The sequence below is a fragment of the Peromyscus californicus genome, unplaced genomic scaffold (assembly GCF_007827085.1).
Source record: "Peromyscus californicus insignis strain IS unplaced genomic scaffold, ASM782708v3 Scaffold_23__1_contigs__length_62951481, whole genome shotgun sequence".
Classification (NCBI taxonomy): domain Eukaryota; kingdom Metazoa; phylum Chordata; class Mammalia; order Rodentia; family Cricetidae; genus Peromyscus; species Peromyscus californicus.
In genome coordinates, this window is record NW_026294534.1 from 51,758,002 (window position 1) to 51,775,675 (window position 17,674).

Consider the following 17,674-nt stretch of genomic DNA (forward strand, 5'->3'; position numbering starts at 1 on the left):
TGTGATGTATGCCTAATAAATTTATTAGAAATTTGATGGAATATACATATATTTTGTCTCAGAAGCATTCACAGACAAAAGCCACTTTATCACTTTATCACTTATCTTTAGGGGTTTCATAAAACCCATCAAATCATTTTCATAGGATGCTTGCTTACTAAATAATCCATAAAAATGCTGTAACCCCTTAGCTCCATATCAAGACATACTTGGAATGGAAAATTCACAATGACTGTTTATTCAGCACATATCTAAGTATCCATTTGATGAACCTATTACGGGACATTTTACAATGACTCTTCATGTACCTTTCCTGAAGTCTGTGCTGCCAAGCCACAGAGTACATGGTAAACCACGGTAAGTACATGGAATAGTCTCTATGAATAAGAGTGATGGCCTTTTCTACAATGGGCATATCATTTTGGAGAACATTCAGGAGGCATGCCTGTAGAATTCACTACTAATTAACAATTTAGTTTCTTTTGATAATACAATTTATCCCTAAAAACAAATTTATTAAAAATAGTAAAATTAAAAAAAAACATCAAAAGCAAAATTTTAAAATTCCCATTCTTCTTGGAGAAAAAAAACAGTCCCACTGTTAGTATTTATCTGCTCCTGAAAAGGGGGTGAACATCAATGATGCTGGCATAGATTTAAAGCTGTGAGAAGTTGATTCCTGAGGCAGGGCATTTGAGACTTCTCTTTTCTCATACAAAAGTTGAACCTGTTCTTAGGGAATGACGCCAGTATATTAATGTCTCCAGGTTGCCAGTTCATTGCATCAAACCATGAGCTGATAGACTTTCCTGGAGTTTATGGATCTTTCAAATAATTTCATTGAAAAAAAATGCTTCAATCAAATTCTACTTGTGAACATTTAATCCAGTCGGAACCAGTCAGACTTGACTGTGGAAGGTGAGGTCTGTTGTTCATCACACAAAATTCGTCATACACCTTACCAATTGCAACCAGCAGCTCCTGGAAGTAGCCATCGTAACAGTCATTGAGGGCATTCACCAGGTCTTGGCCAGAAATATTTTGAAATTCCTGGAAAACTTCAAGAAATTTATGTAATTCAAAAGAGATTTTCATAGCATCATAAATTTAAAGCACACACCCTGGCTATTTTACTATACATGTAAAGTGTCTTCTCTGAAGTATTTCCTAGTACTACTACCCATTGTATTGAAGAGTCTACTCTTTACAACAAGTATAGATCCTATGAGATGCTAAAACTTGCATGAATCCTGGACTCCCAGGACCTGCTCTTGCTAGGCTGGGGAGCAATGGTTACCCTCAACTGGGCCTCACTGACTCAAGTGCTGATTTAGATAGAGGGGAAGTACAGCGTGAGCTATTGTCTATGAGACATTTCCAGAGGACAGACATAAGGGTCAGTTTAAATTTATTTGTCAAAAGGAAACTTTCTGCTAGACCTTAGATATGAAAGCTAAATACAAAAATTCCCTGAGTAATGTTTAGTAGTGGAGATTGGAAGAACGATTTTGAGAAATAGGAGATTACCATTGGCAGCTTAATTTACTAACATAAAATAATGTTCAACTAAACTTCCCTTTTAAAGAACTTACTCAACTGGCTCTATCCTTGGCAATGTTTAGTTCTCAGCCATTTCAACTTAGATGTGAACAAGTATTGTTATTGTTAGTATTAATCTTAAACTGACAAAGTAAAAGAGGCATAGTTGAATTAGAGTAGGCTGTTGCTTAGATAATTGATATGACTTTACCTTTCATTTAATTATATTTAATTTGTTTTTCTAATATGGGGAAGGAAAGGTGCAATTTAGAGAAAGTCAAGTGTAGGTTAATGTGAACACATCTCAAAGACCAATAGGAAGTATGGATGTCTCATAAATCACAATGTCTGTACAAAGACCTTGACTCATGGGCTAGCCACACTAAACTCACTGGAGATTATTCAAGACACAATGTAAAGTATCTGGTAAGAAATGGCTAATGAGTCTAAATAGGTAATTTTTTAAGAGTTGTTATTAGAAAGCTATGGGATTTAGTTGTTGGAAAAAATTAAATAGTGGCAGAGCTGTATTCTTTAGCAGTGCTGTTAGATGAGACATACTGTCTAGACATAACTCAGGGCACTAACTGGCTTTTCTCTATTTCTGGGTGACATTCCATCTTTTATCCTAGTTACTTGTACTCAATTGGTTAAAGAGCTGTAAAGAGCCTGTTTCTTATTACCCAGCCAGAGCTGTGGGTAGCTCTTGTTGCATAAGATCATCTGTAGCATGGTTTTATGTTCCCCAGTCTTCTGCTGGCAGGCTTCCCACAGGACCTGCAACATCACACAGTCAGGAAGAATGATCAGACCCAGCTCCGCTCACCCCATCAAAAGCACTGTTAGTCAGGAGGAGAGTCAGGCTTAGTTACCACAGCATCCTGAGCAGCCATCGCAGGATCTGCGTATCCTTCCTCCCTGGTTCCCTGTGAAATAAGCAGGGGTTTCCTTTTAGATGGTCTCAGTACACAGAACACATAGTGAAGGCCTTATCTAACTATTATTTATCAATAAAAATTGGGAGTCAGATATCAGGGTAAGAATCTGAATGATCAGAGAAAGGGTAGAGCAGCTACCAGTGACTTCTATCTCTTCATTCTTCCATCCAAATGCGTCAAGACCTTCTCTAAGTACTGCCCTACTACTTTCTGTCTCTCTATCTGTCCTCAGTCATCTAAAACCTCTATGATTAATTTTGGTCAGCTAGTAGCTAGCTCTGGCCCCTGACCCAAAACAAACTTTATTGTCAGTCTTGGGAGCATCAGAATGCAATCAAAATATCACAAATAAATATAGGATTATTGGGACAAAAATCCCTGAACCCCCAAACACTGGTGGTTCCTTAGCAATCTCCGTTATTAATTTGGATACTTTGACACATGAGGAATTGGTGTGTAGTCTTGTAAGGAGTTTCATTTTTGAGTTTTTCTTTGCAACAGAGGAACTTGGTGAAAAATGTTGAGATTCTTTATGCTTTTCATTTCTCTGTGAGGTATTTTGCTCCATCAAGATGAGCATCCATTCCTTGTCAGAGGTGGTAGTGATGGAGCTTAACACTGTTTATGCAACGGTGTAGACATAGCAGTGTCTGGCTTGTAGAACAGAAATAACGCAACCACCAAATAGTGATGAAGTATAGGCTTTGTAAATGAGAACTTTCCATAAAATCTTTTTTTTTTTTTTTTTTTTTTTTTTTTTTTGGTTTTTCGAGACAGGGTTTCTCTGTGTAGCTTTGCGCCTTTCCTGGGACTCACTTGGTAGCCCAGGCTGGCCTCGAACTCACAGAGATCCGCCTGGCTCTGCCTCCCGAGTGCTGGGATTAAAGGCGTGCGCCACCACTGCCCGGCTCCATAAAATCTTTTAACCCCCACTCCCTATCACATAAATGGTGGAGGGTCTATTTGATCTTCCAAACAGAAGAAAGGAGTACTAAATAATGCAAGACCCAGTAGTCTCCAGGGTCAAGCAAGAGAGGAGAGAGATGGTAGAGGTTTGTGATTAGAATTTATTTCATTTTTTTTTGAGCTGAAGTATGGAGAGGGAGATTACTAATTATGAGAGAACACTAAGGATACAGTGCCTTTCCCTGTCATGAAGTGGCTCATTTGAGTGAAGTTAGTTAGATTTGAAGATGGACAAAGGTGTGTGTGTGTGTGTGTGTGTGTGTGTGTGTGTGTGTGTGTGTGTGTGTGTTTGTGTGCATGCTCATGTGCATGCACATGCACATGGTGGGGATAATACTGGATTTCTTAGTCTCAACTTCTAAATAACATGAATAGTACCTCAATTTTCTTACTTGCTTCTTGTTAGAGGAACTTACACTTTGGCTGAGGAACTAATGGTGAAGCTTGAATAATTTGTTTGTTTATGATCATTACAAGGGCAGTATTTCAAAAGTTATAATGAGATAACATTGACTAGACTTACATAGGAGACAAGGCTAGACCTTAGGGGGACTCCTCAGATGCTAAGAAGGTAAAGGTGAGGTTAATTAATTTACCTTAGCTTTGACCAGACAGAGACAGAGAAAGCATCATTAATAAACTCAACGTCATAAAGAGTGCAGAAAATGTCTATTATTTGAGGACATCATCACTGTCCTTTGCAAAGACATCTTATAAGCCATATACACATCTTTCCACCTGGTAGCATCTTGGAGAGAAGAGGTGATGGAGAGAACTTTGAGAGTTGAGTAGTCAACTCAATAAAATTATCAAAGGGATTGAATATGTACTCATACAGTTCGACTGTTCAAAGTATCGTAGGATTAAATTTACCATATTAAATTAAATTAAATTAAATATTAAGCATTTTTGTTAATCCAAACCTAGACACATCTAGGAAAGTTTAATTACTCATAGAGAAATAAATTCACATTTTCTTACGACTAAATTTGTAGTCCTGAAAATTTAGGAACAGGAGACAGCATCTAAAGAATGAAAGTGATTTTACTGGCCAGTGGGATTATGGGTGTTACTTTATCTTTAAGTCATGAACGTGTGACAGTGCAGGATCCCAAGAGGTCTTACATTTCTTCCTTATTTTGGAGATGAAAAATGAATGGACTTAGAGATATTAAATCAATTGCCTCAGGTCTGAGAGTTACAGAAGGGCAATTATTAGATACCACTGGCTTTGTTTGCTTTGGGATCTAGGTATCATATGGGAACTCATTCTTTACAAATGCTGACCTTGGGCTCTGTTTCCAACTTTCTCTAAAAACTTTAATTTATAAAGAAGGAAAAACAATTACAGCCTTATGTCTTCTGTGAATGGGTACTATTCATTTGGGAAGCTCATCCGAGTAACTGTTAGCTTTCGTCTTATCTGATGTGTCTGGCAGGCTTTGGTGCCATTTCTCTTGTTTCCTCTCAGGGCCTCCATTACTGGGCTCACGTCATCTTTGTTTCTTTGCTTCTGTTTCATTGAAAACTCCCCAGTCTTGGGGAAGTGCTTCCTCTGAATAGTCAGTCTCTTAACTTGGTGAATCTCCTGCACCATGCTGCCCATGTCTTCTTGTCCGTCTTTATTCTCCCTTTTCTTCTAGTCTCAGCTATTGATATGGGTTCAGATTCTGTCTGCGTTATAGTAACACTCAAATTCTCTAGCTGGAGTCTATTACAGAACTTTGCATTATGTATGTCTGTTCCATTAGCCAACTCAATGTCTCTCCTTGACCTTTTTCTATGTATAAAATTCAAGACAATCAACAGCCGGCTTCTGTTACCTCTACCTCAATGACCCTTTCTAAGCTTTCCACATCTCAGTGGCTGACCACTTCATGCTTATTGCTCAGAATGAAAACCTGAGCCATATTTCATTCTTTTTATTTTCTTTCATGTCTCACATAAAATTCCTCAGAAACTAACATGAGCACTGCCCCCCCCCAAACACACCCATGAGCACTCTAGATCCTTACTATGCTACCACATGGCTCACAAGTAACATTATATCCCTGGTTTCTGCTGTGACCAGCTTCATTCAGGCTTTTGGTTCTATGCTTGTTTCCATAGTCTTTTATTAAAAATGGAATTTATTGTGAATTTCATGGAGTTTAACATCACATTAGTCATCTATTCAAAACCTAGAAAATGCTTACCTAACCCCTATGCCACCCGAAGTAAACTCCAGGTTTCATAAAGGTGAAGGATTTGCCAGAACCTTAGCCCTTGCTGCTTCTTTGGCCTCATCTGGTTCTTTTCTTGCCTTAGACTTTTTCTCTGCTTTTATATTTTCACTGTACACCCAGTTACATCTACTTGTGGCTTGATTCACTCTTTCATTTGTATTTCTTGTGTGTGAATTAAGTTTTCATTTATTAGGAGTAAACTGATTAAGAGTTTAACTTTATAAAATGCTATCAAATTGTTTCTTATGAAAAAATATTTTTGGGATGGGGGAAACTAATCAGAATAAATCCCCTATGTTTAATGAGATCTACTCTGACCAACCTATACAACAATTCAACATACTGACTCTGTCCAGGCCTGTAATTCCTGTCTCCCACATCCTGATTGGATACATTTGGTTATCACTTTCAAAAGTTCTTAATAATGTCTTTATTCATCATTGTCTAATCATTTAATTTGCTTTGATAGATGTGAAATTCACCAGACCTAAAGACTTTGACTCCTGTGTTTACTGATGATTTCCAGTTGTCAGAAATCATATTTGATACATTGTAAGAGACAAAGAACTCCTCGTAGGGAAGGCAAAGAATGTTTTTTGGATTGTAGCCTTTTAAATTTGCCTTCTAGATTTTTTTTATTTCATGAAGACATAAATTTTATTTGGTAATGAGATAAAATATAATAGCTACAGAAGCCTGAAATTTCAAAACACCTGACAAGTGAATTACTGTTTTCATGTCAAAAATCTTCAAAGTGACAAAAAAGAAGCTGAGTATTTAGTAACTTTAATAAAAAATTCTGCATAGAGTAAAATAAAAAATCTTTAGATTAGAATTTATGCTTTCTAGTGCTTGTTTCTAAATTGACTACTTATAATCCACATATGTACTTGATATTCACTAAAATATAGTCTGTAAATATTAACCCACTAGGTTGTTTATAATTGTTAGATATTGTCATGGTTCTATTGTCAAAAGCACACACTTAGCTTCTAATCATTTTATAAATGTGTCCATAATTGTATCCTCCCTACTATACTTGTGTACCAATTAATTAATTCATTAGGTAGATAATACTACCTTAGAGAAGAGATTCAAGTATGTGATATAATTGGATGAAAATGAAGTAATGACCACTTGTTCTTGATGTTTTATTTAAGACAGAGAAAGACTGAAAGAATTAAAACATCAAGAACAAGCTTTCTGGATTTTTGAAATGCGATCTTTAACTATACAGCTAAGTAAACTCCATCACTTGCAAAGATTGGGAGAGCTATTTAGAGATTTTCTGCAGTTCTATTTACCTGAGCTTTTGCATAGAAAGGTGATAAGCTTGCATATTTAACTCACAATGGTGGCCATCAGTATGTGAGTATAGGATTTGAGCAGGAGGAAAGATAAAAAGGGAAGAAATTAAAGGCATGAAAGTACTTGAGCAGAAAAACTGACTATAGATGATTACAGAAGGATTATGGTAGTAATGCCCTGGATGTCTGCCTCTACAGATTTCAGAAAGGGCCCTCAAGAGAATCCAGAAAGCCAAGATGAGGAGTGAGGCTGACGTAGTTAATCAGGTTGCTTCCCATCTTTTTGAGGAGGTACTTATCCACAATGTAATTTGCACATGTTGATTAATTAATCTCCAAGAGACTAATCCTTCTTTATTTGACAGATAATTAGACCCTCCACAAATCTAGTGCAATAAAAGCATGCAGGAAGTGTTGTGGGCCAGCTTAATTACTGGCATCAGTTTTTTTTTCTTTCAAGAGGAGTGTGTTCCTCTTCAGTTGCTTCTTGGCAGAAAATCCTGGGTAGACTAAAGACAAGATTTTCTCCCAGCAATCATAGCAGTGATTTCTACCTTCGCAGCTCACGAACACCTTCAAGCTCCTATGTCCTAACTCCTTGTCTTCATTCAGATGCCAAAATGAGGGTGTCTGAGTCTTAATGATGTTTGAAGAATGAAATCTATGCATTATCTTTCCTTTGATTCTGAAAGTGAGGATGCACACAGGATGAGATGCTGTGATTGCTACAAGTGAAGAATGACAGAATATTTGTGTTGTGCAAGAACTGGGAGAATTACCTCATATTCATGAATTTGGTGAGCAGCAGTCTGAATCTCAAAAAAGGCAAGTGATAAACCCAAGGATATACAACTAAGTTATAATAGAGCAAGATAAAAAGATAATCTATCCATCTGTCAGTCTTTCTGCCTGCCTATCTATCTATCTATCTATCTATCTATCTATCTATCTATCTATCTATCTATCTATCATCTGTCTATCTATCAATCATCTATCTATCTATCTATCTATGTATCTATCTATCTATCTAATCTGTCATCTCTCCATCTTCTTTGTGTGTGTGTGTGTGTGTGTGTGTGTGTGTGTGTGTGCATGTGTGTAAGAGAGAAAAAGAGAAAGAAACAGAGGCAGAGAGAGCATGGATATTTACTTGGGTGTGGTAGAGAAAAGGGTAGGGGAGATTAATCTAAATTGTAGTATTCTAAAACTGTCAGGTTAGAGGCTATCAGCTCACAATGTAGTCTCTCAGAAGAAATATGCTCCACAAACATTGGTTCAGAGACCTGATCGACCCTCAACTTGCCAAATCACTTTATGGAAATCATAAATTCTAAATCAGGGGCTCCAAGAAAAATAGTCACTAAGTGTAGAAATCAAAAGGGGCAGCTTCATGTTGTGTACTCACAACAAGCACTCCAAACCAAACCCAGCCAAACAAACACCAAGCTTGATAAAACAAGTTCTTGATTTTGGTTACAATAATCTTATATAAAATGAAAAATTTAGTTTAACTAATGAGTCAATAGAGTTGCTTGGTAATATGCCTCACTTTTAAAAACATTTAATTTTTCTTTTATTGAAATAGATTCTTCTCTCCTACAATACATCGCGACCACAGTTCCCCCTACCCCCGCACCCTCCACCCTCCTTTTCTCCCAGATCCACTCCTCCTCCATTTCCTCTTCAGAAAAGAACAGGCCTCCAAGAGAAGACAGCCAAACCGAACAAAACAGGACACAGCAAGACAAGGCAAAAGCCCTCGTATTGAGGCTGGACAATATGCCTCACTTTTTTAAACTGAGAAATTTAAAAGACTCGAATTGGTCACCAACAGTCTTCCTCAGTGTTAAGTTACTAATATTTGGCTTCTTTATCAGTCTACAAAAAAAGTGTTTCTCCATTTTCATGCCTTTTTCAGTGAAACATTTTAGGTCAGGATATGGAGGAATGAAATCATCATGGCATATTCATGCATATGCATCATTATACTTTGTTTTTCATTAACTTCTGCTGTCGCCCTTTCTCAAACTGTCTCTATTCTGAACTGGAAATTGACAATAACTTAGAAGAAAACGTGCCCACAAAAAGGGATATCAAAAAGTCAAGATCCTTGCTGAGTATAAATGAATAGAATTACTGATTTTTTTCTTATGTATGTATTCTATATTTATTCAGCCTTTAATTGAACAATATAAAATCTGTAGAAAGTACAGTATGAAGTTTAATTATAATAAACGTTCACTAAAGGAAACCACATCTGCTGATTTGGGCATTCTAATACATCCATGGAGTTGTAGAGCTGCACACCAGTGGGAGAGAAGGGAGAAGATGAAGTTGCAGTTTACAGACACAGCAGGTTATATTGAGGGATGTGTGTGTATGAACATGTACATACACATACACACAGAAACAGGTAACAACAACTAATGAAAAAAGAGGTCGCGGATTTGAAAGAGTGAGGAGGGGTATAGGGAAGGGCTTGGAGGGAGGAAGGAAAAGGGGAAATGATGACGTCATAATCTCAAAAGTAAAAGAGGTAATTAAAAGAAAACAAAACCCACCATGAATAAAAACTTGCACATTGTCATTGTTTCGAAGGAGCAATGAATTCATAAAAGCCAGTTTTCACTTGGGCTACTTTTGGCATATAGATCAAGGTAGAAATGATTCTTAGTGCTAAAATTTTTGCTCGCAAAACCAAACTAACCAGCAAAATTAATAAAACCAGCTGTGTGTGTGTGTGTGTGTGTGTGTGTGTGTGTGTGTGTGTGAGAGAGAGAGAGAGAGAGAGAGAGAGAGAGAGGAGAGAGAGAGAGAGAGAGAGAGAGGGAGAGAGAGGGAGAGGGAGAGAGAGGGAGAGAGAGAGAGAGAGAGAGAGAGAGAGAGAGAGAGAGAATGGTATGTGACATGAAGCTAGAAAGGGAAACATGAGATCGAAAAAGTGGTCTTCAGGAATAGAGGTTGTAAAACAAATTAATGGAATATATTTGCCATGGAAGTGGACAAGAGGGGTCCAAGGATTGCTCAGTGGGTAAAAGCACTTGCCCTGCAGGCCTGATGTCCTGAATTCAGTACCTGGAACCCAAGTAAAGGTGGAAGGAGAGAAATAACGACACAAAGTTGTCCTTTGACCTCCATACAAGTTCCATGGCGCATGTGCCCTTCATCTCACACACAACAACAATAATGAGGAGAAGGAGGAGTAATAGAAAATTGGATATGTTTTCAATTTTTATGCTCACTGTATATGATCACCAAGCTTTTTTTAACCTCCTAAAAGACAGAACCAATAGGATAACATGTTCAGCCACTCTCAATACTAAATAGGGCTGGCTTGACCTAGATTTAACCAATGAAATTTGAGGGGAAAATTATACCCACTATAACAAAGCCCTGAATCTCCCACAAACAACCCTCTGCCATATTGTTGATTCTGGAGTGATTTAATGAACAGTGAACGTGTAGCTAAAAAGAAGGACTGAGCCTGTGGGGGAGAGGCTTTCATCAGAAGCAGCTGTCCTGGTCTTCATGTGGCCCTGAGAAATGGAATTGGTCCTTTGCTTTTAAGCATGTGTTCGAAGCAGGAACTGAACTCAGTAAGGAATTAGTTGTTTTGCAAACAGAAGTTAAAGAGGAGAGAGAAAGTTTAAAAATCTGATTCTTTTAAGTGTTGGAAGGGGAAAATCCTTGTAGATGCCCAACTGTGTGACTTGAGAGTTGAAAACTTGAAAGGGAAGATGTAGTATAACTTGGCCTTGCAGTAATAACAGGTTCATTTTATTGTTTGAGAGCCTTGCAGCTGTGAAATAAAGAGACATAATGAGGATGCAAGAATGCACAAAATAAGTCACTTAAATCATACATCTGAAAAAGTTTGGTGTGTGGGTAATTGTGCATGAATCTAACTGTGAGCGGGTAGGTTGTCATTCTTCCAAGTTTTCAGGATTATTAATTTTCAAAGACTTCAGAAACCTGTGCTCAAATAAAGCTGGCTATGCAGTTTTGAGTAAGCTATTGGCCCTTGTAAGTTTGCCAAAACTGAACTTTCAAGGAGGGTTGACTCCATGGCAGCCCACAGGAAGCCAAGAGTAATAAAGGGCAAGGGGAAAACAGCCCCAGAAATGTGCAGGTTAAAAACAATTCAGGGAGCTGGTGAAGTGTCTCCGGGGACCGACATGGTGGAAGGAGATAACCAGCTCCCACAGGTTTTACTCTGACCTTCATACTGGTACCGTGGTATGCGTGTGCTACCCCATAAATAAATTTTAACTAAAAAAAATCTAGGAAGGGCACAGTAATCAACAAAAGAGCTTCACAGATAAGAGAAAGAATATGTGAAGTATACTGCATTTTCATCTAGTGATTCTACAGAAAGAGTGTGGGTCTGGGTAGCCAGTTGGTGTGTTCTTCCGTAGTTCTCCAGCCCCATTCTGAGCAGGTTGTATATTTAGGAACTCCACACACACACACACACACACACACACACACACACACACACACACACACCCCAAATATTAGTGAGAAAGAGGCCATGACTCCAAATACAAACAAGGAGGGTATATTGGAGGACTTAGAGGGGAGAAAGGGAAAGTGGAAATGTTGCATTTATATTAATCTCAAAATATATAAAAAAAATTAAACAACAAGAACGTGTGTCCCCTGTACTCCCCTCCTTACTTGATTGTAAAGGGCACTCCTTTACACTTCCTTCTTCAAAGGCGGTGGATTATTTTCTCCATTTCACACTATTATGTATGGAATTCTATAACTTTTAGTGCATTTTTTTGTTTCTATGGTTAACAAATTTGTTTTGCTAATTATTGAGATATGGTTTGATTTATAAAGGAAAAGTTTGTAGATTTAGAAATGATTACTTTACTTTAGACACACACCATAAAACACACACATACACACACACACACACACACACACACACACACACACACACACACACACACCCCACACACCCCAGAACACACACAACACAGCATACATACCAAAGCATTCTCACCATAACACATACTTCATAAAATGAAAGAAAAGCCCACAGCCTTCAAGACGTTTTCTGAACATGTGAGGTTTCGCAATTTCTTTTACTATTTAAGTGCTGAACACTGACTCCACTTGAATTCCTGAACACCTTTCCTTGATAGGATGACTAGAACATTCAAAAGCAGACATTAACTAAAAGGAAATTATACTTTAAAATAACACTGTTATTACAATTAAAATGTGGAATGTTTTTGAGAAATGCTAATTGGATCGAAATAATTACATACCATTTAGTCATTATAGAAAAGAAGATAAATGACAAAATATAATTTTAATTAGAAGTAAGGTTCCTCTTTGGTAATGTATAGTATAATGGAATTTATACAGATTATATTGAGATCTTTTGCTTACAGTAAAATACAATAGTAGCAAATTCAATTTTGCATTTCAATGTACTGACTTCTTGGACAATCAGTACATACACACACATGCACACACACACACACACACACACACACACACACACACACACACACGTGCATTTTTGTGGTGCTGGACATCAAACCTAGGTGCTTGCTCAGGCTAGGAAAGCACTTTGTTGCTAAACTATGTATATCTCAACTCCCATACCTTACTTTTTTTGATTCTTTGCTTCTTTATTTGTGAAGTACTTCTAATAATAGTTTGTATCATACTATTTTGTTATATTAGATGAGAAATTAATTCACTTACCACATAACACTAAGTACAGAGTGTCAGCCCAGGAAATTTAGTATGTCTCCAACCCAACTACTAGTTAAAAAATGTGGAATACAGGTTGGATAGATAGTTTAGTTGTTAAGGGCACTGGTTGTTCTTCCTAAAGACTTGGATTGAGTTCCCAGCATCCACATGGTGGCTCATAACCACTGAAACCTCAGTTTCAGGGACTCCTATGACTTCTTCTGGCACCTGTTGGCACCAGGCGTACATGTGGTGCACAGATATACATGTAGACAAAACACCCATACACATAAATTTTTTAGTTGCAAAAAAATCAAAGCTCAAGTAGATTTCTAATTTAAGTTATAAATTAAAAAGTAAAGTCTTAAGTTTTCTAAATAATCATTTATGTGTGTATATGTGTTTATAATAATTTGAAATACAGTAGATTTAATGTTTTAAGGCATAACTGGTACACATTCATGCTTATAACATGTGGAAGTCAAGTTTTAGATTAAGTGACTTGTACTTGGCTGATGGTAAATGTTATTACATAGGATGTATGGGTGAACTGTAATATACTGGACTGTCTGTCATGTTTTGTGAGAATGAAATGTGTCTATGTTTTAAAGAGTGTAAAGTGTTATGGTTTTCAGTGTCATACCTGAACCAAGTTCATGAGAGTATCTCTGAAGTGTCCCGAAGTCTCTGAATAAATGTCCTCTTGAAGGTTATTGCTGTATTCTGGGCAATAAAATATGCACGTTAAAAGCATGTCTTACTATAGAACCCCATATCAATGGGCTTCACATAGCTAATGCTTCTTAATGTTAATGATGAGAAAGCCATTAGTCAGTTTGCTTTTTCTTGGTATCATAAACTATGTCAAAGACACCTGTATCCTAATGGTAGCATCAAACTCGGTCTGTTTTACTGAAAAGATAATTTTGAGCCAACTTTGAAACAGAACATTGGAAATCACTTCACAGTCTCTCATTCTGTAGGTCAGGGTTGTTTATACCATGCTGCAGACTGTGAGCTGGGCTAATCATTCTCCAAAGTGCCTCCATCTCATTTTAATATTCCAAGTAAAAGTCCTTATTTTATTCCACTTGGAAAAGTCTTGATTTTCTTGAGAGCATGAAGGTTGACTGTGCAGAATGCTCAACGTTCTCAATACACATTGGGTCAGAAATCAAGGCATTACACATTTTTGATATAAAAATTATCATCTTTTTTATTTTAAAACGTGCAAAGGTTTAATTTTTGAAGCAACTTGTTGGGATGGTGACATTTAGGTAAAGTAAAAAGATGTATTTGGTGAGCAATGGTCACTGTTTGCTGTGTTTTGTTATATTCAAGGTATCTCCTGAGTAAAGGATCACACACCTCCAATTCGAGGTGCTAGGCACTTCCTGGCATACTAAAGCATTCACTCCATAGATATTTGTAAACACATTTAAAAATTAAAGGAAAATTTGCTAGATTTCCTAGGGAATTGTTTCATTTTCAGCATGATAATAATTTTTGTTTAAAGAGGAAATTGGTTTTGAGTGTGTTGTATTCATTGTATTTATTGGCTTCCATATTTTAGTCTTTTGATTGGTATATAATTGTTATACATATTTATATGGTACAATATAATGTTTCAACCCATGAGCACACTGTGTAATCCTGCCCACTAGTTATTATTATTTGATACAACCACTCCTCTCTGTTGGTTACATTGAGGTTTAAAACACATTATTATTATTATTGTTCTTCACTGTCTTGTTCAGTAGGCTGTTAGAACTTATTTCTCCAATATATGACAGTGTACCAGTTGATCAGCCTCCCTATCCTCCATCCCACCTATTCCAGGGCTCCAAGAAAAACCTCGTTCTACTCCAGTGAGTCATATTTCAAACATCATAGTACCTGCCGTGACTAATCTTGGTTTTTATCTTGACATATCTGGGAAGAGGGACCCTCATTTAAAGAAGTGATTCCTTCAGACTGGTGTGTGAGGATGTCAAAGTGGAATTTTCTCGACAGCTAATTGAAGTAGGAGGGCACAGCTTAATGTGGATGGCGCCTTCTCTGCACAGGTAAGCCTGGGCTGGACAAGATAGGTTATTGAGGAAGGCAGGGGAATCAAGCCAGTAAGCAGTGTTTATCCATAATCTCTGCTTCCATTCCTGCCTCAAGGTTCCTGTTTGAATTACTCCACTGACTCCCATCAGAGATAATGGCCCCTTTTCTTTTGGTCTTGCTTTTGGTCTGTGTTTTATCAGAGCAACAGATAAGTAAATCAGAATGGAATGAACATAAAATGGAATACTTTTATATGTTACTTAAAAAATGTGGTGTACATGCACCTAATATATGCATTTATGTATTTCCTTACGTAAGCAGTAGGCTTCTCGCATCTGGAAAATCTCCCCACTTGTTCTTGAAGCTAATATTTCAATGAGGCAATTCTCATCAGTGCCTGCACCCTAAAAGTCAGAGAGAAACATGAAGACACTTTTATTTAGAACAATAGACTACTTTCTGTACAATAAAAGAACAAAGCATTCATGGCATTCTTAGAGGGGGCGGAGGGGAAAGAAAGTGCATTCAGGATCAAAGTCAGCTCACTATCTGGTCTGTGTCAATTCTCCACTGTTTGTTGTGCCTGGAAAGATGATGTTGTCTGCAGGAATTTTGTCCCTTTACTTAGAACAACAGTATGGGCACTGCTAATCAGCATGGGAAACACACTTTCCTCTGGAGTAGAATTTGAAGCTCCACGTTCTGCTGGAATATCAGCTCCGAAGCAGTTTGAAATTAGAATGCAGGTCTCATAATTGATCAGGTACATCTTGGTGACCTGTGCTTACATTCCCCTGGCTATGGAACTGTGCTCAGATTGCCTCAACATTGGAACTGGCTGTGTTTGTTCTGTGGCATCTTTTAGCATCCAAGGTACTGATCTGTGGTCATGGGTCTTGAAGGTCTTGAAGCACATCTCTTTCAGAAAGTCCTTGGGACTCCTTACCATTTTGTGAAGTGCTGAGAAAGCTTGCTGGCTCCCTCTCAACAGTCACATATGACCTCATTCTTGCAGATTTCTTCCACATAGTTTCATAAGAAATGGGGGATTGGCATGTGAAATTTTGAAAAAGTGTGATTGGTTGGAATTCCTCTGGATTTTATAAAATCACTATTCTGATCAGGAAATATTATGGCTAAAATCCATGTATCTTTAATTTTTTGTCTCTTGCCTCATCTCTGCCACACATTGTGGTGATCTGATCTTTGGCAAGCATATTATGGAAGGATTTTTAACAGTCTACAGGAGTTTAATGCCAGCATTTGAAAGAAGTCAAAGGACCCCCAGTCCCCATGTTCTCATACAATAAAATCTGCAACAAACCTGTAATTTATTTCATGAAAATGACTTTTCTGTAAGATCTTAATTCTTTAGAAGTAAAATTTTATTGCATCCGAGCAATACTTTCCATATGTATTTAATTTAAATTGTCATGGATATTTTGTCTCTGATTCAGTATTTTACTTTGCTCCTGAGTTAAATGTTTATAAATAATTTTAGAAGATTCTTGTGATTTTAAATTTCAACTTGAGAACACATATAGAAGAAAGACATTGTGAGCAGCATGGAAGGCTAACTTACTCATTCCTGCTGGAGCTGAGCTTGGAGACGACTGAGCTTGGAGACTATTTATGTTTGAGTCTCTACACCCAAAGAATAGGCTGGTCCCAGCCTCTTGACTCAGAGACTCCCTTTTCTAAGAAAGCCTCTTTTACCAAAGTATTTCCATGGTTACATATTAAATATTCTTCTTTACCTCCCCAATCATATAAACTGCAGGAGCATCATAGGGAAGTCTCTCTGTTGAAATCTGAGTCTGTTCCTGTCATAGGTGTATTATTGGATCAGCCTGCATCTGATGCACATATCTTATTGGGTCAGTCACTACCTTCATGGCATGCCAGAGTTCATGAGCGTCGTAAGATGGTGGCGGGTACATCAGGCCCACCATCACTTCTTTGAAGTGGGATGAAAGTTGCTCCTTCAGATCTGTAATCAGGTCCTATGGAGAAAAAGTTAAACATAAAAACTGTAACACTCACCAAATGCACACGAGAACTTTGACTGTGAGGCATCTTCTATGAAGATGTCCTTTCTATATCATCCGATGATAAGTGTGGTTTTGACACACATATACCCTTGGGTTACACCAGACAATGGATTCAAGCATTTGCAGTGAAATGACTGCTTTAATCACATCTATGAATGACCGAGCATGTGGAAATTTTAGTCACATCAGCTACTTCTTTTTATCCTCCTCAACCCACATGCCTCTTTTTGTTTACTTGTGAAAATAAACATTGAACCTGACAACATTTCAGCTTGGAGTCTTTGGTTTTTTGGATAGAACTAATGGAACCATCAATCCTAAAATTATTTCCTCGTTATAGAAGTCTCTTTTAGCAGGGTGTACTTGGTTATTTAATAAACTAAAAGCTGACAGAAATTGATTTAATCATATAACAGTCACATTATTTAAGATACTGAATATTAAATACTTAAAGAGAAAAATAATTCTATGTTCTAGATCTTGGAATGCAGGTATAAAATATTAAATGAATACGCTAGATTTTGCTTTCTGTTTTTCTGATATACCAAAAAATTAAAAACTGCTAGAATCCATTTCTGAATGTTTATCAGGACAATTGAAAGATATTTAAAGTTTATTATGTTTTGTTAAAACCTGTCAAGTGTATCTAGGTCTATTGAAAACTGTGCAATTGTATTTAGTATTTCACACTATTACTAAGGCATAATGAGCTCTATTAGAATAAATTCAAACTAGTCAGACTTTATTTACAAGGCTAAGAGGATATCAGAAGACATAAACTTGAAGGACAGTGAAGACATTGGCCAGGGTAAAGCAGAATGTACGTATGAAGTCCTCAAGCTAACTTTAAGTCAATATCAAGTTGGTTTGAAATCTAAATG

The 17,674-nt window shown here is 37.2% G+C and overlaps 1 protein-coding gene across 1 annotated transcript in view; it reads right to left on the reverse strand.

Annotated features, from left to right (window-relative positions):
- Anxa10 (annexin A10) overlaps positions 1-17,674 on the reverse strand; it is a 45,513-nt gene that overhangs the window by 6,088 nt on the left and 21,751 nt on the right. The window contains exons 5-10 of the mRNA XM_052752742.1: positions 16,632-16,745; positions 15,056-15,146; positions 13,334-13,413; positions 2,412-2,465; positions 2,223-2,316; positions 963-1,058 (exon numbers count right to left, since the gene is read on the reverse strand). Of these exons, the coding sequence (XP_052608702.1) occupies positions 963-1,058; positions 2,223-2,316; positions 2,412-2,465; positions 13,334-13,413; positions 15,056-15,146; positions 16,632-16,745 (529 nt within the window). The remainder of the gene's footprint in view (positions 1-962; positions 1,059-2,222; positions 2,317-2,411; positions 2,466-13,333; positions 13,414-15,055; positions 15,147-16,631; positions 16,746-17,674) is intronic.